This window comes from Pyxicephalus adspersus, chromosome 6, assembly GCF_032062135.1.
Source record: "Pyxicephalus adspersus chromosome 6, UCB_Pads_2.0, whole genome shotgun sequence".
Taxonomy (NCBI): domain Eukaryota; kingdom Metazoa; phylum Chordata; class Amphibia; order Anura; family Pyxicephalidae; genus Pyxicephalus; species Pyxicephalus adspersus.
The window spans coordinates 98,119,374-98,141,553 of NC_092863.1; the positions used below are offsets into that span (position 1 = coordinate 98,119,374).

Here is a 22,180-nt window from a genome sequence, read left to right on the forward strand (position 1 = left end):
TGATGCTCTTTTACTGTGAAAATAGGTCTCTGTTCTGTCGCTGGTCACCTTCCTTCCATCTTCAGCCATCTTGATTGGCCAGGCCACAATCATGTAACTCCTGCGTAGGCTCGCAGGAGTTTATGCAATCTCCGAGACCTGGGGGGAAGCCAGGATTTTCTAGTATGGGCATGTTAGTGATATCATAATGGACTGTGAAAAGCGCTGCATAATATGTCGGCGCTATATAAATATTAGCTAATAATGATAATGTGCAGCTCAGTGATTTGACAGTTCCATGCACTGATCAGGTAGGTAAAAGTGCATATTTCAGAAGGGACATCGCTTGTTCCTTTTTGCAATAATGCCCCGCCTGATCCAACATTTAAACTTTAAGTTTTTTGATCCCGGGTCAGGTAAATAGCATTCTTCCCCAGAGATGCAGTATGCCGAGGAGACAGGAAATGTGCTACCGGCAGGGTACATTTTTGCCATTGGATACATGTTTTTTCATAGCAGCTTGCTGTTACATTTGCCAGTCTAGGGAATGCTCATACACAAATACAACATTTCCTGTATGTACAAACACGATTTAAAGGTTTTCTATTAGCAATGTGAATTCTTTGTAGGTGGAATATGTTTTTTAATTTAGCAACATATGCTGTGTGAAGTTTGGGGTCACCAAGACAATTTGCTTCATGTTTCTGTGCAAATGTCATCTTTCATCTCCGCTTCCTGGGGAGCTTTTATCTGAATTGTGACAAGGAAGATATTATAGAGGATACTGTGCAACTTGTATAACTGTATTCACAATTTGAAGAATTGGAAGGCATCCAAGTATAGTAATAAAAGTAGTTGGAGAGCTGGGATGACAGTTGGTGGTTGCACAATGATTTCATTTCTATGAGAGGCCCAGATGCCGAACACATCTAATGGAACTGTTAATTTGGGGTTTAGCAACCTCTAACGATTACACTTGTTAACCTCTGGAGCTGAGCAAAGCCAGCCTATGATAGCTATAGGGGCTGCTCCTTTTTTTTCTCATTTCCATTAACATGAGTATGCCGGTTCCATTTAGCTGAACACTTACAATAATGGACCCTCATGGCACTTTTTAGATGACACTATGGATGGAGCATCTATCCTGATAAAATACTGTCTTATTCCCAATGGTCCCATAGCACTGGAGCTGTTCCTTCCATGTTATAATGATTGATTGTAGTCCTCTTGATATCTATTACCAGCATTGTAGTGCAATTGTGGTTTCATACAAACGGAATAGACTTAAAGCAAAACTAAACCCCGCTATGCATGCCTTTCCCCGTTCTGTCACATGGTGTTGGGCATTTCCATCTTCTTCTTTCTTTTTTTCCTAGTTGCATGCTTCAGCCATCTTGATGGGTTGGGATGACCTAATTTCATGTAGTTCATTCAGTCCCCACGAGTGCAGGGGAGGCTAGCGTTGCCGGGTATCCTGGTGCCCAACCCTGATCTGCCCATGTTTTATCATATTTATATATCTATATATATGATATATCATTATGATATATATATATATATATATATATATATATATATATTCCAAAGAACGATTGGAAAGCCAAGATCTTGTACATGTGTGTAGTGTCAATTGGTCAAACATGAACTTGGCAGCTAATCTGTGTACTAAGCTCAAGACTACTAGATCTATCAAGTATGCAGGCAGCATGGTGGCTTAGTGGTTAGCACTCTGACCTTTGCAGTGCTGGGTCCCAGGTTCGAATCTCAGCCAGGTCACTATCTGCAGTTCTGTTTGTAGATTTCCTCCAGGTACTCCAGGTTCCTCCCACCTTGCAAAAACTTGCAGGCTGAGACCAGCATGTTAAAACATTATTGGTATTTAATCAACCATGGATGTGTGAATAAGCTCAATATCCCCCACTGGGGAAACCCTCCAATATCCTAAAACCAATTGACCATACAAAGTTGGCCTTGGTTCTCAGGTACATCAAATGTAAAATTTATTTTACAAACTGTTTTTTTAAGAAAACCTAGTTTACTACCTTGTTGGCCCTTTTAGAGTCAACATATATGGTTGGCATCTCACAAGTGTTGCATATCTTGTAACTTTGTGCTAACAAATCAATTCTGTGTTTAGATAGCAGTACTGTGGGGCATTTCACATCCTGTAGAAAATGTTCAGTGCCGTGTAGGTGTGGAAAGAAAGGAAAGAAATTTATAACCATTGGTTTAGGATTTTCAGGTGGGGTGGTGGGGGGTTAGAATGGCTTCTGACGTGAGCAATGCAAAAAGATTTTCATAAAATGCCCTATTTCATTCAGTTCAAGTTGTAAAAAATTCCCCCCGATTCTTGGGACTGCGGTTATACATAAATAACACGGAACAGTAACTGTTCTGCTTCCTTAATAGTTTGTTCACATCCGATTACTTTACCAGCAATTATTAAATGCCTAATTTGATGAATGGCTAACAGCCATTGCATTAAAAATATGCTGTATGTTTGTTTGAATCCAATGGTTGGTTCTGGGTTGACATCTTTGTCCATGCAACATACAGTATTTTTCACCGTATAAGACGCTCCGGAATATAAGACGCACCCAATTTTAAAGGAGGAAAATCTAGAAAAAAAGATTCTGAAAGATTATTCCCCTTCTGATCACTCATGTGCCTTTCAAATTCCCCTTCTGATCACTCTGTGCCACTGCAGCCAGGAGGAGAGGAGAGAAGAGGAGAAGCACGCGGGATCGCGGTATCGGGTGAGTATGTTATTTTAATTATTTTTAAAAACTGTGTTCGCCGTATAAGACGCACCCACTTTTCCCCCCCAGTTTTGGGGAAGAAAAAGTGCGTCTTATACAGCGAAAAATACGGTACGTACCTGCCAGCTACTCTGATTGTAGCAGATCAGGAAGCACATATTGACAGTGCAGAATTCTGCACAATTCACGCTGCCTTCACCAACCTTCCTATAATAAATCCCACTGCCATATTTTTCTCAAACTAAACAATGCATGCAAAGCCATCCAAATGATCTTGAAGAAAACCAGGCCACCTCCTTCCGTTTATTCACGTCCCAGTTCTGATGTTCATGTGCCCATTGTGGTAGCTTTCAGTGGTGGAAAGGGGTCAACATGGGCACTTTGACCGGTCTGTGGTTCACTGGACACATGATTCTCTGACCCAGTTGTCCGGTCACCACGATTTGGTCCAACATATCTTCAAGAACTGACTGTTTTCCTGTTCCCCATCATTTATGTTCCATCTTAATTTTATTATTTTGGTCGATCAGTGTATGTGGAAGGCCACAGACTGTGCCAAGTCTCCTTTGAAATGTGTGGTCCCAGTCTAATCTATGAGAATATCGCCATATCTTTCCAAAAGAATGGGGACATAACCCTTTAGTCTTTAATTTTTTTTCCATTTAGGTTATTTTTTTCCTGCTAAAAGCAACTGATTTGGAAAGGGTTCCATAGAGTGTGAGAGGACCTACTATCTGCTTTAATTTGGATGGTTCGATTTTACAGGCTGTACAAAGCAAAACATATGCATGCACCTTTGGTTAGAAAATCTTACTCCAGCAAGGCAGACAACTGCCGGTTTAGAAAATGGCACCTAGGAATTTACCCTGGAAACCAGAATCCAGAAAATGTTGGCAAAGTTAAAGAATTTGACGGCAACTCAATCACAGACAATCCCGCAGAATTTTTATTGGCAGGTTGGCAATGCAAACACTTTCCTTGCTATATTGAGCCCATATATAGCCAGCGTGAAGTGTGGAACTCCTGGTATTCATGGGAATATCAATGCATTAGTGAATAGTTCTCTGCATTTGTCCATTACCCTTCTAGCATTTGTTACATTATGATAAAAGCATTAGGTAAAATGGAAAATTACATTTGCTTGTGCTGTGGTAAATAAAATTAATTTATTCTTAATCGTAATGCTTTTCATAACCAGCCTGAAGTGTAATGTCTAATAATGTGGGGGTCAGTGTGTGCTATGCACATTGTAAAATTGTGCCTTGAGGTAATGTTAGTCTAATAGAACTCCTTGTTCCTCCAGCGTAATACTGGTGTTCACAAAGTGGAATGCTTGGGAGTTGCCAGATTTCTAGAAAAGCTTTTTAGAAAAGCTATGTGAGTGCAACAACCTAAACAAAAAGCAGAATTGTGCTCATTCGTTGTACAGGCAGAACAGTAGTGAAGTGTAAAAATATCAATATGAAGCCAACAATTACCCATCCATTAAAAAGGTTAGATTAGAAAATAGATGAGGGCGTAAAGTTGGAGTGGTCAAAAGTGCACACGGGCAGAAAATGGTGTGACAGAGCCGTGTTGTGGTGGTGCAGCGCTTGTAGAGGAATGTGTGGTTCAAGGGAATTGCAGTGTGCCGGTGTGGTGGCAGCAGTTGCAGATGAATGCACATGGATAAATGGCCCTGCCAGCAGGTATAGAGTAGACCCCTGACACTATAGGCCTGATATATTAAAACTCTGCAAGGCTGGAGAGGATACAGTTTCATCGTTTAAGCTGGGTGGTTCCGCAAACTTGGTATGGGTTTCTTAAGTCATTTGCTATTTGTTAGCAAATGTTTTCAGTCCTGGACCAGATCCATTCTAGGTTTGCTGGATCACCCAGCTTCGCTGATGAAAATGTGTCCTCTCCAGTGTTGGAGAGCTTTAATAAATAAGGCTCATGGTTACAGCTAGATATTTTTCAGCATCTGTAAATTTCAATATTCTCTAACAAGCATGTTCAATGTTGCTCATTAGCATATTTCTGTGAAGTTAACACTTGCAAAACTGATTATGTACGCTTTCAAAGCTTTTACCTGCTGGTATTGTGACATAAACTAAAATGGAGTGCCAATTTATTGCTTAAGATTATCCAGGATACCAGTTTTGTTTATATGGAAACAAAATAGATGAAATACATTTCTTTATTACAAGCTCAACTTGTATGATATGTTGGTGAGCTCATGAGAACAGCCCTAGAATCTTCTGTACATCCTGTAGGTTCTGCTGTGCCCCTCTGCCAGCGTCAGTTATGACATTCTTCTAAATCAAATTGAATACAAATAATATAAATATTATATTGTGTCCTGTTTATTATTTAGACTATTTAAAGCTTGGTTTAGACATTTGCTTTTCAAGCAATTTAAGGGCACAGTTCATGGGCAGTCAACCACATACTAAAAATTGATTGACTACTACATCCATACTCAAACATGAATGAGAGGGTTCATAAATGCAGTTTTCAAGTCAACCACCACAGTATATCTCGCTTTTGGACTCTACCTGCAGTGCCTGGCATTCGGTTGTGCTTTACTACCGTTATTGTGCTTGTCAACCACTATGGAGAAATACCAGTGGTGGTTGTTGGTTGCTGAACTCAAATTGTTCACAGGTAGTAACTTCGCTACTTCACAGCTATCTGTGTGATCTGATGCCAATGGAAGCAGCATAGAGTAGAACCATGAGAGGCAGAAGATCTGTTCCATCTAACAGGGAAGTAAAGGATCTACTCAATAGGCTAGGCACATGAATGGCACTTCCATCCAATTGAGGGGTGGACCCATCAACTTACTGTGTAGCTTGCAGCTAGTGAGGAGATATCGTACAAAGGAAGGAGGAGAGCCATTTTTTTTCACCATTGGTGGTGGTGGTGGGCTTCTCCCTTGAGAAGAGACGTTTAAGGGCAGCCTGAGACCAGAGATCATTACAAAGAACAAGAGGGCACTCTTTGCGTCTGGAGGAAAATAAGTTTAAGTTCCGGATGAGGAAGGTTTTTTATTTTTTTTCTACTAGGTCTTATTTTCGGGGTAGGTCTTATATTAGGGCAGGTTGGGGGAAAAGTGCTAGGTCTTATTTTCGGGGTAGGTCTTACTTTCGGGGAAACACGGTATATTTAGAACTCAAGAGTATAATTTGTCTAGCGCACATTATGAATTTCTCGTACACTGTCTTTTGGTAAGAAAGTCACTTTTACAGATAGCCAAAGAAAGCCGCTGGTATCAGTTAAACTAACCTGAGAGTCACAAAGGAACCCCTCGCAAACTCTGGAGGAACCTTAGGGCTGCACGGAACCCTGATTGAGAAAGACTGGCCTAGTGTTTACTTAGACCATGTAGAAGAACAGTGCTACGCACAAAGACGTGTATGAAGAAGTATGTTAGTGTTTATGTTCTTGAGATGAAGCAGATTTATAATGAAGAACAGAGACAGATCTTCTCTGTACACCACAGTTAAATGTTCATGCCCTGTCATGTATCAGGACCCCTTGGGGCCATTGTCCATTATAACTGGGATAAGAGGTTACTTCTGTTTTATAAATTGGCCCCATATTTTGATAAATCTAAGGCTGAAAATGGTAATCAGAATTATAAATCTGTGTCATCTGGAAGCCCTCCAAGGCCTCGCATTGGTTCTGTACTAATCAATATGGACAAAGCATGATTCTCATACATACCCTTATCAAGTCAAAGCCTACATCTGTGTAAGAATTCTTTCTGGCTTGTTATAAAGTCTAAATAGGAATTTATAAATACATACTTTTGTAATTCTCATGTGGTCATCCAGTAAATCTTTACTTTTCCATGTCTGCCAGATAAAGTCTCTATAAATAGATGTCTGGCTGAATAAACTGTACTTCCTTACTGCATATTTTTTTACCTTGACGGCCTTGCTTGGAAGAAATGGCTTGCAGGGATATATTACAGGAAAAACCATTTATTACCTGTCCTAATTGGTTGAATTAACTTCCACTGCATTGGTATTTGTATGTGTGTAATGATTTCTCAGCAGTGCTTCAGATTTTCTCTAAATTTTGGAAAAGATATAGTGGCGAGGCAACTTTTTCGCCCTTTGGTGAGGAAAAGAATGTAGTTCACACCTGAGATAGTTTTGAGTAAAAACTTTTGAGTCTGTTTCAAGAGATTTGCTGGCAAATTTCTAATTTTTAGTCACTCGAGTGTCCATTTGTGTTCATAGAAACCAACTTTATTAGCTTTGTTAAGCTTCCTAGCTGCTTGGTTACTTTGTTGGAGTCACCTCGAATTACTCCCCTTCCTTGTATGTGGGAGAATGTTACTTTCATCTAAGAGGACAACCCAAGTCCAGCAATTTCATGTGAGGGAGAAGCTGACATTAGCTTACCTTTGCCAGTGTTCTACCCAGAAATTTTTTAGGCTGTATTATGACCCAACCTTTCAGTAACCACCCAAAACCAGGTGGTTGACGAAAAGTGCTGGGCTGTGCACCCTGCTAAAAGAGTTTAGGAAGAACACTGCCGTAATGTTCAGGTGGCATGTTTAGGTATCGATTTTCACTACAGTCATACAGCATGGAAGCTGATTGCAAGTCATAAAATCTGGAAGAAGAATAGAATATAACAATAAAACAATAAATATTTAGAACAATATATTTTGAGATAAAGTAATCAAGTTGAGCACCTTAGAATTTCTTTTGATAAAGTAAAGGACATTGCAAAAAGAAAGGGAACCCTGTAGGAAAAGAGGTCTATAGTGAAGTTACCAACTGCCCCGCAGAGGGGCTCACCATCCAACATCCCATATAGTCTAAGGGAATTTTTTTTTTTGTGGGGGGAAGCCAGTTAACCACCAAGAAACATTATTCTAAGGTAGGTATATTAGATAACCATATCTGATCCCAATACCTTAAGAACTGCAATATGCTGCTCATAAGCTAGTTTTAGCCAACACAATATACTGTTTAAAAAGAATTATACATTTAAAACTGTCTTTTTATCTAATTATTACCACCATATATTGTTGTTGTAGTAGTTATTTGATTTCATAAGGCATCCTTTCTTAACGTGGGTTCCTGCAGAATTTGCTGGAGGTTCCTTGAGCTGCAATTCATTTTGCCTTCTTCCCAATGACTACTGATGTAAGGGGCCTTCTATCTAATAACTATTTATGTGAGGAAAATTCTTCCCACTGACCACCAATGTAAGGAGCATTTTACCCACTCACCACCAATGTAGGGAGCATTTTACCCTATTACCACCAATGTAGAGAGCATTTTACACACTGACCACCAATGTAGGAGCATTTTACCCACTGACCACCAATGTAGGGAGCATTTTACCCACTCACACCAATGTAGGGAGCATTTTACCCTATTACCACCAATGTAGAGAGCATTTTACACACTGACCACCAATGTAGGGAGCATTTTACCCACTGACCACCAATCTATAGGCGTATACCCACCAACAGACAATAATTTTGTCATATAGAGCATCTCCTGGTAATAAATATGCCATGTTACCGTGCTGCTAATACACTAATGCACAGTGGGCTGAAGATGTAAGCATCTTATTAGCTAGGCGTCCCCGAGACCTTAAAGGTAATTCAATGGTTCTTCTATGTTGAAATGGCTTTTGTTCCCATCAGATGGGTTTATAATTCTTATGCAAGTATATTTAAATAAACTTGCATCTGTCAATGAATTCTAGATGGTATTAGAAGAATCCTAATCTGCTATCAAACAGGTGCCATTGATGTTGGCCCTAAATACGTCACCCAGTGTTACTTTAATATGTTACACGTCTGTGTTGTCACCTGCTACTTATACTGTTTGCTGAAAACTTTTGCTGAACACATAATCAGGTCTGAATAAGATAGATTATATCTAATGATAGTCAAGTAATGAATGGATTACGTCTCTAGCCGTGTAAAACAAATGATCTTGTCTAATGGTTATCTTATGATTATAGTGCTGTAAGAAGAGCCAGGTTAATTATTTGTGGTGTATTACGTGGCAGAGGATTTTGTTTTATTGGTCAGATTATATCTTTTTATGTTGGTGTAATAGCTGTTTAGTATTTCCTTTCTCTTTACTCTTTGTAAGGACTCTGATACCGTGCTGGCTGCAGCATTTCCTATTCTGCTGAAATGTAAATTCCACATCTTGCAATGGAGTCTCGTCAACGTCATCCCGATCATGCTGGATGCTTCTGCTGCTGACTCATGGGGAACCAAACTCCATCTGGCAGCCAGATCTAAGGCAGGCTAATCAGGGGACCTCTGCTGGTCCTGTGTTATATATTGCTTCTTTTCCCATAAATGTGTGGGGAAAACAGGACAATACAGAGTTAAAACATATCTAAAACCAAAAACAAGTTTTTATTTCTTTAAATTTTTCCACTCCTTAGATGTGGTGGCTTTATCGGTTTCCTTTTTTCCAGTTTTTCCTTTTTATTACACTTGGCAATTCCGCCATTAACACAGTCCTATGGTGACCACAATAACTGCTCTGTATCTGTGAAGAAGCAGCATTTTCTAAATTTGGACTACAAATCCTTCCTCCGGTTTCACTCTCTTAAACATAGCAGTTCATTGATTTAAAGCTCACATGAGACATCTAGGAATGATGGTAACCATGAGATTTCAGTCCACAAAGTTAGAACACAAGATTACCGAGAGGCTCAACAAGCATTTGCCTCTGCTTGCAGAAAATGTACTTGGCCTTAAAAAAAGAATAATAATAATTCTGCCACTAGCAAGGCAATATATTACATTTTTGTTCTTTAGTTTAGATATATGGAGGGTATAAGTGGTTTTCCCAGCATGTACTTCCAAGGTCTAGGGCCGCCATCCACCTGGACATCTGAACTGGGAAACAGTGAGGAGGTCTTGACACATCAGACAGTGGTAATTTGTACCAGTTTTTGTTTTGATTTTGCTGTGCATTGTTTGCTACTACAAACTATTTGCTTATCTAGAAAGAAACTGGATTACATTTACTAGTAGGTCAGAAATTCCTAGTGAATGTAGATGGGCTTCTGTCATTACAAACTCAACCCTGGGTAATCCAAGTATGATGAAAGCCTATACAGGTTGCCATATAAGAAAGAATATACATGCCTTAGCTGCATGTCCGAGGCCTGCTATCAACAAGCAGATTAATTCTGCCCAGTCAGAATTCCAAAAACCTGCACGCTTACAATTTTGGCCCTTCTGGTAATATAGTAATTGATTGGAGTTCCAGTCAAATGTGATTGGTTGCTGCTTGTGTGTATTTTCAATTAATATTTACCATCATGCTTGATCTATCCATGTCCCATTAAAAACCAAAAAAATGGCCGCTTTTGGTCAGTGGGCTTCTGATTTCTCTTACTTTTGCTTTGGATTCTTTTATTTTACAAGGGAAAGTGGAAATTGTCCCCTTTGTACTTGCAATGCAATAGAAGCAGAACATAATTCTGAAAGCTTCCAATAACAGAAGTAGTAGAATGCTGAGCTCCACGACGTAAAAGAAATTGAAAATACATGAAAAAAACGGGCCAGGGACAGTTAGGTGGGGGGTGGGATAGATCAGGGTTTCTCAACTATGTTCTTATAGGGTTCTTCCTGAGGTTGCTAGGGGTTCCTTGATCTGTAAGTATTGCTGGATTAATCTCCTGTAAACACGGCTTTGGAATACCAAGGGGGCAATTTTTCATAACCTAACTATGCAACTAACCATTGTAATGTTAGCGGACACCACATCACACATCTGCCTTCATTTTTCAGTTATATTTCAATTATGAATGTTGCAGAAAATCATTTTGTAAGAGGTTGGTAACAAAATTGTTTGTACTAGTTGTGCCAGTTCACCTGTTCTTTTATTTAAAACTTATTGTAATGTACTGTGGGGTCTACATTAAATCCCCAATAGCAGGGTTACCTGAAGAACCTGAAAATCATTTCAAAGGTTCCTCAGAAATAAAAAGGTTGATCGAGGTTGGGCTCGATGTTGCTGGAAATGATGTGAGTTTAGAGATGACACAGCCTAGGGAAAAGGCTAGAACAATGTTTCTCAACCAGGATTCCTCCAAAGGTTGATAGGGGTTCCATGAGCAAATTGTGCCTCACAGGTCAGTTTTACTGACACCAATTATGTTTTTGGCTATCTGTAAAGGTGACATTCATCCCACTAGCTAGCAATGTAAAAGGCATTCTTTTCAAAGACTACCACACTGACATACTTTGAGCTTTGGATATTGTTATTATTATCATAGGTCCATTGGGACCTTAAAGTTATTTCAAGGGTTCCCCATGTTAAAAAGGTCAAGAAAGCTGGACTTAGATGATGCTCAACATCCTCCAGCCAAGACATGAGGGGTCCCTATCAGACTTGCTGTAGCTTATAATGTACTTCGTGAGAGGCTCACATTGTGCATAGAGATAAGAGTAATTTCTGTCCAGGAAAGGAGCCTGTACGTCTGTGTAAGGCTGAAAAAAAGGGGGGAGGACAGATTTTGCCAGCTTTGTATGAACTCATAGTTTCCTGTGACTTCAATGTTGGTACTAAACTCCAGTTTGTGTTTCCCATCAGAACGAAGTGCTGTAATTACATATTTTAAAGAAGAGGTATTTTGGCTGTGATGACAGAAAAGAATGTCTGCCTTTGCCTACAAATCTTACACTGCGTGCAAGATGCTTCGGGGTCATGACCCACATAAACTTCAAAGCCCTCGCTAACCACCCACACACAGAGCATCTCCTATAGGGCTTCTACTGATAGATCTTACTCAACCAGTCAGTAAAAACGGCCATTAAAAGGTCTTTCAAATATGTATGTGTAACAGCCTATTTTGGAAATACAGGCCATTTATTTTTGTAGAAAAGTAAAGTGAAACTAAACCTACAAATATATAATTGTGCGCACACGGGGACCTGGAATTTATATGCAGTGTTCAACCCAGGATTTTTTTTAGCCGGATGGGAGCAAGCTGTAGGTGGGTGGCAGGCCCGACTCTTCAGTAACCACCCAAAAACAGCCAGGTGGTTACTGAGAAGTGTCAGGTAGTGCACCCAGCTAAAAGAGGCTGGGAAGAACACTGATATGCCAAGCACAGCATTTCATATTGAAGTTGATATTGGCCCCAACTTCAGATTGTAGATGCAGAATAGAGGGTAAACATTGGATCTTCTTTGGGCATAAAATGTTATCAGTACATTTGTGTCAACAATTTTATGAATAAAAAGTTAAAAGGAAAAAGTTTACGAACTGTAACCATTTCCTTTTCTGTTACAGTAGGTGCACTAACCAAAGTCCGCGAAAGCAAGAAGCACGTGGAAGAAGGCAAGATGGAACTTCAGAAAGCAAGTGACATCCAAGAACGCTGTAACATTATCTCCTATGCCACCCTGGCAGAAATCCAGCACTTTCACAAAATCCGCGTGCGGGACTTCAAATCACAAATGCAGCATTTCCTACAGCAACAGATAACATTCTTTCAAAAAGTGACGCTAAAATTGGAGGAGGCGTTACAAAAATACGACACGGCTTAGTAATCATTTTGGAATCTCCGAACATTTTTCTCCTCGATTCGGGGAAGCATAAATCCGGGGGTTGTATTTGCCCCCCAACACAAGATACAACCTGTTGCCAATAATTGGCGGTGGTACACGAATGGTCGTACATTTATTTTTTAGTATACTGTGATGCAGAAAACATTGGAACCATAATATAATAGTTCCACATAGATCCAGCATAGCACATTTATATTTAAATTATATTATCTAAGCTTACACTACCATTGTACCTATGTTGTGAAGTATGCAGATTTGCCTTACCGTTCCTTGGGAGTATGATTTCTCAGTGCATACTTTGGGTGGACTAATACACACACGAAATGTCATCAGTTGCCTTTTTTTTTTATTATTACATTTTGGATTTAACAAATCCTCTGTTTACAGGACTTCTACTTGAGCAACTTTTCTTGTGCCTTCCTAAACATCCTTTTTTTTTTCTAGTAATAAATTCATATTTTATCACATGAGATTGATGCGTCTGATGTAGATGTACATGTTGTCTTCTGTTTTAATCTATTGGATGGTGGGCAACAGAGAACCTAGCACTACTCGGTTAGAAAGTCAAGTTTTATACAGTTTTTGTCCATGGGATTGACTATCTTGGTTACATTATATAAACGGTGAAACCAGTATTTCACAACCAGGTTTCCTCCAGAGGTTTCTAGGGTTTCCTTGACAAATGAGCATTTTGTGCCTTCTCAGGTCAGTATAAGTGACACCAGGGTTTTTCTACCTTGGGCCTTGGTTCTATTGGGTTCCTTCTGAGGTTGCTAGGGGTTTGGAGACACCAATGATCCTTTTTGCTATTTGTAAGGGTGAAATTCTACCCAATGGCCGACAATGTAAGAGACATTCCTCACACTGACCACCATGCTAATAATACACTATGAGCTGTGGATAATATAGTGGAGGTTCTCTGAATACCTGAAAGTTATTTCAAAGAATCCCCCATGTTAAAAAGGTTGAGAAAGGATGAACAAAGCAGTGTTTATTATTGAGTTGCAGGAAACATAGAGGGGGTCGGTTATACATTTTAATTTATCATTGGGTGGTCAGAGCCCAAGGCTAAAAGTGAAAAAAGCCTTTCCTGGGCTTCCATGTGAGTGTTGAAAAAATAGTTTGGGACCTTCATGTGCATCATGAAATACATTTGTAACCACATATGTGAATTGTAGAAACAAATGAATATACCTTACATTTAAAACAATGTTTTACATTTTGTAGTACAATGGAAGAATTATCAACCACCCTTTGAACACTTTTCAAATAATCATAATTTTTGTGAAAGACCCAAAACCGGATTCATGGATGTTGTTGGTCATATAAAAAGATCAGGGAGTGAACATCAGTTCTCAATGTGTTTCATAGAAAATTCTGCTTTCATATGATTATAGTTTTTTTTATCCAATAAAGGTCAAAAATGGGATTTCCAGCTGATGTTTATTATAAAAAATCTGGTGATGGACATCAGTTCTCAAAATGTTTAACAAAGAAATTCATCTTCCCTAAGAGATAGAAATGTTTGATTATATATGTAAATCATGGTTTACATATCGCTCAGACACTCTTTGTAGAGCTGTTCTCTCCATAAGAAGCTGAATTTCTGTAAAACTACTGAGAATTGATGTCCGCCACCATATCACAAGTAACACATTCTATGTATTGTTAATTGTTACTCTCTGATTTTGGGTCTTTTTTCAAAAAAAATTCTTAATTAAAATATCATGTAAAAACTGTATATGGGATGGTTGGTACACCTTAAGAGATTAACACCCAGTGAAAAAAAAAACACAATTATTGTTTTATTTGTCATATATATAATCAAAATAATACATTTTTATATGAGTTACATATGTGGTAACCATTGTCGCATTCAATAACAATGAATGTACCAGACAACTTTTTCTGTATTTGTTTTTTTCCAGTTGGTGATGTGGTTATAATTAAATATGACTGAAAGTTAATTTTAGGATGGCAATTTGAATATTTATAAGGGTCTGCTCATGCTGAAATGAACACTGTGCATGGAGCTGAAAGGAAACCTATGCTATGAAGAATACACTTACCTCTCCAAGAGACGGTAGTTTCTCAGTCATGCAGGTCCAATGGCGCTTCCTTTCTCACACAGACCAGCAATCACCTTTTCTGGGAGTGTCTAATTAGTATCTGGCCCAGCTCCTTTTCCCCTTCCCTCATGTAATATTATTACACAGTATTTATATAGCACCAACATATTAAGCAGTGCTGTACAAAGTCCATAGTCATGTCCATATCTGTCCCTCAAAGGGGCTCACAATCGTTACCATAGTCATATGTCTTTTGGAATGTGGGAGGCAACAGGAATACTTACAGGAAACCCATGCAAACACGGGGAGAACTTGCAAACTCCATGCAGATAGTGTCCTGGCCGAGATTTGAACCTGGGACCCAGTGCTGCAAAGAACTGAGTGCTAACCACTGAGCCACTGTGCTGCCCGGTGGCTCTCATTCATATCTTCTTATGTAGCTGCTGGATGAGCAGCAGATTGTGTCACTTGAGTGATATTTTTAAGTCTTGAGGTTTTTCCAGATAAAAAAAAATAAAATAAAGGAAGATTGTTGTTGAAATGAATGGTCTTGGAACAGGGTGCTGCTCATTTAATTATTCAACTTTCTAAGTACAAAAGTCACTGAAGTGTTTGCAACATTGTAGGAGGCGTTGGCAATGCTTATCCATAAAATAAAAGTTGATCTATCAAAAATTACCCTAATCAAAACCTATGTCAGCTTTACCAAATGAATTTAATATTAGAGTATTGTGTAAACAATAGAACCCTAAAGCTCTACTTTTAAAATGCATGATAATGCAGATCATGATTGCTTCACATGATAGGCGATGTTCTTTCTGTATTATTCCCACGTACCTGCCTGTTTGCTCCAGAAAACTGTCAAAAAACAATTGTGGCTTTCCTTTCACATGCTGGCAATGAACAAACGCCATACTGGCCCGACCAATCAAGGTGATCGAAGATTGTATTGAGGAGTAAAAGGATGAAGATGCCAATGTTCTGGGACAGAATGAGGTCAGGTGAGTTTTACAAGTTTAGCTCCACTGTAATGGAAGTGTCTTTGTTTTAGTTAAAGTAATAAAGTGAGATGCTTGCACATATGTTACATCTACTTTTAGTCCTTCTGTCGTGGCAGAATGCAAAGAGAGCCATTCTGATCCAAGCTTTAGCAATCCTTGATGATGTCCACACATTACTTTTTGCTATTGCAGCAAACCATCATAGCGGTGGGCCCATCAGAATAGATGATGGTGGCCGGGTTGACACTGCCTTTACCAAGTAGAGCTAATAAGTGGCTGTTGTTGGTGTTGGAGCTTAAGGGTCTCTGGTTTCCAAACAGGCATTTTGATGGAGAAAAGAGATTTTTTACTCAATAAATAACCATTTCAATTCAATCTTGTACAAGGCAAAACCTTTATACACCCAATCTCTTGCAAAAATAAAATACCAGGAATTTGCTTTTCATATGCTTAGATAATTTAGAAGCAGTTTATTGAATCAGAAGATTCCCAACTCCTCAAGTAAATCAGCTCTGGTATCTTAAATTAGAAAAATTGCAAGGAGTCACGCCTGTTTGTAAAGACCAAAGTACATTGTAAAACGCCAACACCCTTTATTAGGATCATTCAGCTGACATATTTCACATGTATATCTGAAAAATAGTAAAAAGATTACAGGTTCTCTTTTATAGCATGGGATGCATTTATACTCTCCATCCCTCCTATGTTTAGTGGAAATTACACATGATGTGTTACCTTTGCATCTTAGGAGGAAAACCGGGGGTGGCGGATTTATAAAGAGGTGCCAAATGATGTCATTGTTCACACAAAACAGTGAAAATAAGAATTTGAAATTGAATGAACGTCTCCTCTACGCAGTATATTGTTAGGCCATCATGATAAAACGTTCAGGCTTTTTTGTGTATTTTTAAAACAAGCTTTTCATTGTAAACTAAATTTATCCAATTCTAATCCTCCCCCTCCGTGATCATCCAATTAATCCAGAACATGTGTATGTTTTACTTTATTGCTATTTGGGTATCTCTTACAGACATTTCCCTTAACTTCCTGTTCCTGCAACAGCCTTTATGAGACAGGAAGTGGGGGCAAATCTGTAATGGAGAACCAGACAAAAAAAGTAGATAAATTCTTTAGTTTCCTTACTTAAAAAAAAACATTTTTATGTATCTGTTTTTTATCTGTCTGTGATGCTGTTAAAAAGTATTCTTCAATTTATGTTTTGGTGGCACCTATCCCATCACAGTAATAAACTTTTGATAAATGATAAACATTGTTAAAGGAAATAAAATACATATATTGTACTTATTGTAATTCCCCTTTAAGGCTCTAGTTATAAAACAGAGAGTTTTACATTCTAGGCCTATGGCCATTTAATGTCAGTAATTCATTAGGGTATGTCGGATTCCCTGTTTTATAAATAGAACCCTTAGTGTTGTACAACTCCTAAGGTACCCTGAACCCAACAAGTTACTTTAGAGTATCTGGAATCTCAAAAACATGAGTGCTGCACACATAACTAAGACATGAGGGTATGTCTCTGTGTTTCCCAGAATTACTCTGCTTCCTAAATCATGTAGAAGACAATCTGTACTCATTTGGAGATCCAAATTAACCTCCAATATTTGGGTAGCAGTCTCCAAACAATAGTTGTAATGGCACAAGTGGCACTTGTTTTGGACTATGAAGTACACTAGACTCACAGGGGCAACAAAAAAAAGCCTGGGTCAATATTAAGGAACAATAGATTCCTAAACTGACTTCAAAATAGCCATCACCAGGTTCACCTGAAAATGACGTGTTGGTGCCTTTGGAAATCAGTTGGCTGAATTGTAAATATTTAATTAGGTTTTATAGTAAATCTTTATTTTCTGGCCTCCTATTTTAGTTTTTCTCTATTATTGTGTTTATGCTGGATAAAACCAACTACAAAGGTGACCGGCATATGGGGAATAATTTGAATTGAGCAATCCACTTTAAATACTTATCTATGTATTGTAAGTGGGTAAAATAGTCATATAACACCTTCAACACAATGCCAACACCCAACTAGACATATTCTTGGTATGTTGAAGATGTTTAACTTAATAAAGAACTATTTGTGGTGTGTCAATGTCTTTAGTTGCCCTCTATATATGCAGGGATTTGAGCCGAATCCTCTGTGGTCACTCTTTGGTGTTTTCAAAACTAAACAGGGAAAAATGGTCCTTTTATATTAAGTCTTGTTTTTTTTATCTTTTTCATATCTTGGCTGGCAATAGAGGGTCAGCTATACATTTTTAAAGAGAAGAACATTTTGGGTTGTTGCTAGGTATTTCAAGTTATATATGCTTTACCATATGATATGTGCCTACATTTAAGCCTCCCTCACAGGGGTTTATATTGTAAGAGGTGGCTTTTTATGAAGCAGATTGTAAGCTTTCCTCAAGTTTTTGCAGCATGTTTAAGTTTTTAACACAGCCTTTTGCTCTCATTTGTGAATCTTAAACACAGATCTGAACTGGAGTTTTGGGTATCACTTCAAAGGCTTCGGCACTTCTTGAAACTTGCTGAATCAAATACTTTAAATTAATGACCTGAAACAAGTATGTAGATTTGGAGTTCTGCCTGCACTGTTTCAGGTCATTGACCAGAATGAACAGAAACCTATGAATCAGCATGGAAGCCAAGCAGCTTGTATTTTCAGAAGGAGATCATAATTCAACCTACATACTTCTCTCAGTACAAAGTTGAAGAAATGTCTTGTGCATTGGAGCACAAATGAATGGTAATGAAGCATGGTTCTTTTTAAAGAATGACCCACTTGTAGTTCTGTTGTGTATTCCAACCTTTGTTTGGTTTTGGTTCACCATAACAACCTTTGTAGTGTCCAAGTGCTATTTGTATTATTTAAGCAAATCTCATGTTGTCTCTAAATAGAATTTATTAGGAAATGTGAACATCTAAAATACATAAAGCTGAATTCCAGCCTTCCCTATATAGTCTTGCACAATTGTTCAGGCTCCTCTCCGTAAAACTGATCCAAACCTAAAAATTAAAAAAAGTAAACAAGCAGGTTCTTATTGCAGAAGAGACTGCCTATAAAATAAACTTACCCAACTGTTCACAATTTTTTAACTAACCTCTCCTTGCTATGTTACTATTATCTTCACCCACTGCTCTCCAGATTCAGGTGGTTTGGCTATCTTGTTTAGTTAGGCCGGAATGGTTGATTCAAAAGATGTTTTAAGTCTGATGATTGTATACTAGACATCATTCAGCCTTCTGCACAATCTGCTTTTTTTAACTGCACATGTTTAAATGTAAAACAAATCACTTGACAAGATAAAGCTGTGTTTGACCTGCTTTGTCTGTAGTCCAAACACAGCTCTGCTCCATCCAAAGAAACCAAATGCAAGTCAAATTAGCGTTTGAGCTGTCTACTTACTCAAAGTCAATTGAGAATCTGTTGACCTGCATTGCAAACACATTCCATATTCAGGAAAACCATGCCCAGGTACTTTTACACTGCCTGGTCATAAAGACCCCAGGCCTGCAGGGGCAGAGTTATAATTTGGGGTTGCTTCAGTTGGTCATGTCTAGGTTCTGTAAGGTTTTTTACCCAAAAAATTAGGTTGACTGACTACTGAACGACAAGGTTTTTCCACTAATGGATTTTTTTTGCTCTATGATAGCTTGGGGCATGTTCCAAGACAATGCCGGAAGTCATTGGGCTCAATTGGGTATAATTTTCACACATGGATAAGTCCAGACCTAAACCCTATTGAGAATCTTTGGGATGTGCTGGAGAAACCTTTACGCAGGGGTCCAACTTTCCCATCATCAATACGCGATCTTGGTAAAATTGAATGCAACTTTGGTCGGAAATGTTGTAACATTGTATAACCAAATAAAAACCTCACCATGTTGAATGCGTGCCGTAATCAAAGCCAAAGGTGCTCCATCTAAATATTAGAGTGTGTCCAGGCAATATATCTTTTATTTTTTCACAGATTACATAACTCATCCCTCAATTGAATACTGTTGTTGACTCAACTTCCATATTACTTGTTTTTTTTTAGAAGGGTTAACAATTTTGAATATATTGTTATCGGTATATTATATATAGTATAATCAGTATGCAGTCTATATTTCTAATATATTTTGGTGTTACAGTTTAGACCATTACTCAGATGATTGCATGAGGATGTCAAGACACTCATTAAAACTATTCAAGTTGGGAAACTACCTGACAAGAAAACTTGTCATGAGAGTAAACACTTCTAACCTTCTGAAAATACTGCTTGCCATGGCAGACCCCAATACATGAAGTCAATGATGTGGGACAACTATGAATGTAAATAAGGGTTTCTTACTTTCCCCAAATTCATACTTGTTCCCGGATCAGTGCCTTGGATTATATTTAGGCCAGGGGGTCGGTATACCAGGCAACTAGTTTTTAAGGACAGTAATGACAGCTTCCATTTTTCACGTTTGCTTGAATTATAAATAATATTTGTGAAATAATAATAATATTGTCCAATAATTTCAGATCACATGATCTCATACTTACTCTCTTAATCTCTTACTGTTTTAAAAATTGCAGCCCAGTGTTCACTGCCAAGACTTATGTAACATGATGTGTACATATGGCATAACACTGCAAAACACTGAACCAGTATACACGGTAAGTTCAACATTAATCAAAGTATAGGAGTGGAGAAGAGGAACTTTGGGGTCATTAGTTTCCACCTGCTGTGGACACTGCATGGTGGGTCAGTTTTGTTAAACAACCAATTACTTTTATGGTGCATGATTTAGTTTACATTATATAGAAACAACATAACTAAACCCCCCCCAAAAAAAAATCAATACCACCTATATACAACCTAAGTGAAAAGTAAATATGTACAACAATATTATTAATAATAAATATGCTGTATATTAATAATACATTGCACTATGTTTAATGTATGTCTCAAATATTGAGTAATGGAAAAAAACCTCATTACTGGTAGTAATAAGTGACTATAAAATGAGCTGGTCATGCAATTTTCCGGAATTAAAGGTCGACTTGTATCACCTTAGCTCTGAGCTCCCTGCAGCTAGAAGTGGACATTAAAGTGAACCTGATTTTTGTTCTACTTACTCCAACATAGATATACTGTAGCACTGAATGAATGCTGTAGCCTTAGGACAGGTATGTTGCTGGCAGAAATACCAGGTAAAAATAAAGGAAAAACCCACAATGAATCATGGAATACCTAAGGACTGGTAAGCAGCAATATGTTACCTTTCCTTTGGTTTAGCTACACATTAAGAATAATCTGCATTGTTCACAGTGATAGAAGCTGCTTGTGCTGTCTTAGGACATACCACAATGCTTAGCTTTGAAATGCTTAGCTTTGAGTTTTGCAATTTGCTGATTGTATCTATTTGATTTTACTACATCCTCTCTCTAACAATTATTCTTGTTTTTTCATGTTCCCCAAAAAATGTATCCTCATTGTACCCCATTCCGCTTGTGCAAAAAGAATTCTGCTTTTCCTAAATTCATTTAGAATCAGAATACAGTATATTTCAGCATTGTGTTGATTTGAGTTACTTTGTAGTGTAGGTGTTAACATTTTCTCTGCTTATGATTAATGACTAATTGCGTATATATTGGATACAGTTTTTATGTTACTCATCTGTATAATTGAATATTAATTTAGGTCTGAGGCTTTCAATCAATCAATTGATGTCATTAGGCTTTGCTTCTTGGCCATGCCTCCAATCTGTGTAGACTGTCATAGTTCAGAAATACTTCTAGCAAAGCTGTGGGAGGATAATACAATCTTCTTCGTTCATCCCAAGAAGGATTGACTAGCCACAAATGAAAGCAGATTCACCAAAGCTATCTATAAATAAAGGTGGTGGCCTGTCTTCTACAACATAAAGTGATCTTGCCAGGGGGACAACAAGAAAAGAAAGGTAGAGAGAGAGAAGAAGGCAGGTTTATATAGAATTTGTTAAAACTTTGCTTTGTAGCTGCAGCACTGATCCCATTTTCAAACTTCCAAGTGCGTGGAATAGCATGTTCCCCACTGGTCACTCTTGTTTCTTCCACTGACCCATGTGTCACTATAGTGTCCTGCAGAGGCAGGAACTATACCAGAAATGTAATGCTATTCAACAAGGCCATGGTGTCAAATCTGTGCAGCTCATCATAGGATGTCGGGGATGTGCGAGGTGTCCCAGCATCCCTGAGGCTGCCAGAATTGAATTAACTTAATGACACACAGCAGTTACGTTGTCCTGTCCAGCCAATCAGGAAGGCTGAAATTAGAAACCAGGAAGAGGAGAAGATGGCGATAATGGGACAGGTGAGTGTATCTAAAAATTGAAATGACACGGGGAAGATCATTTTGTTGCAGAAGGGACATTGCTTGTCCTTTATACAATAAAGTACCTGATGCTTCTTCTCATTTTTTTTTTTTTAATTTCCAGAGTTTACTCCTGCTTTAAATTAAAGTAATAATTTTTCTTTATTGGATGGGTGCAATGGTTCAAAACAATAACAGCTCCAGATCACAAAACCGGGTATACCCCAGGGAATGCCCATTATCCTCTAAGAGTCAGGCAAAAGAAATGGCATTTCTTAAAACATATACAGAAAATGCCAACATCAGCACTCAGTTCTTTGATATCTTAACCAATTTTAAACTTTTGCATGGTCATTGCTATCTCATTTTGACCAAACATTTTGTTATACTGTCAGAAACTCAATATTATGATAATATTATATTATATTTTGTATATTACCAGCTGCATTCTTTCTCATGATCTGTTGGG

At 38.2% G+C, this 22,180-nt stretch overlaps 1 protein-coding gene across 1 annotated transcript in view; it reads left to right on the forward strand.

Annotated features, from left to right (window-relative positions):
- The window catches only part of SNX18 (sorting nexin 18), a 27,166-nt gene extending 14,396 nt beyond the window's left edge, over nt 1–12,770 (forward strand). The window contains exon 2 of the mRNA XM_072416697.1: nt 12,026–12,770. Within this exon, the coding sequence (XP_072272798.1) occupies nt 12,026–12,279 (254 nt within the window). The 3' untranslated portion in view covers nt 12,280–12,770. The remainder of the gene's footprint in view (nt 1–12,025) is intronic.
- The last annotated feature ends 9,410 nt before the right edge of the window (nt 12,771–22,180 follow it).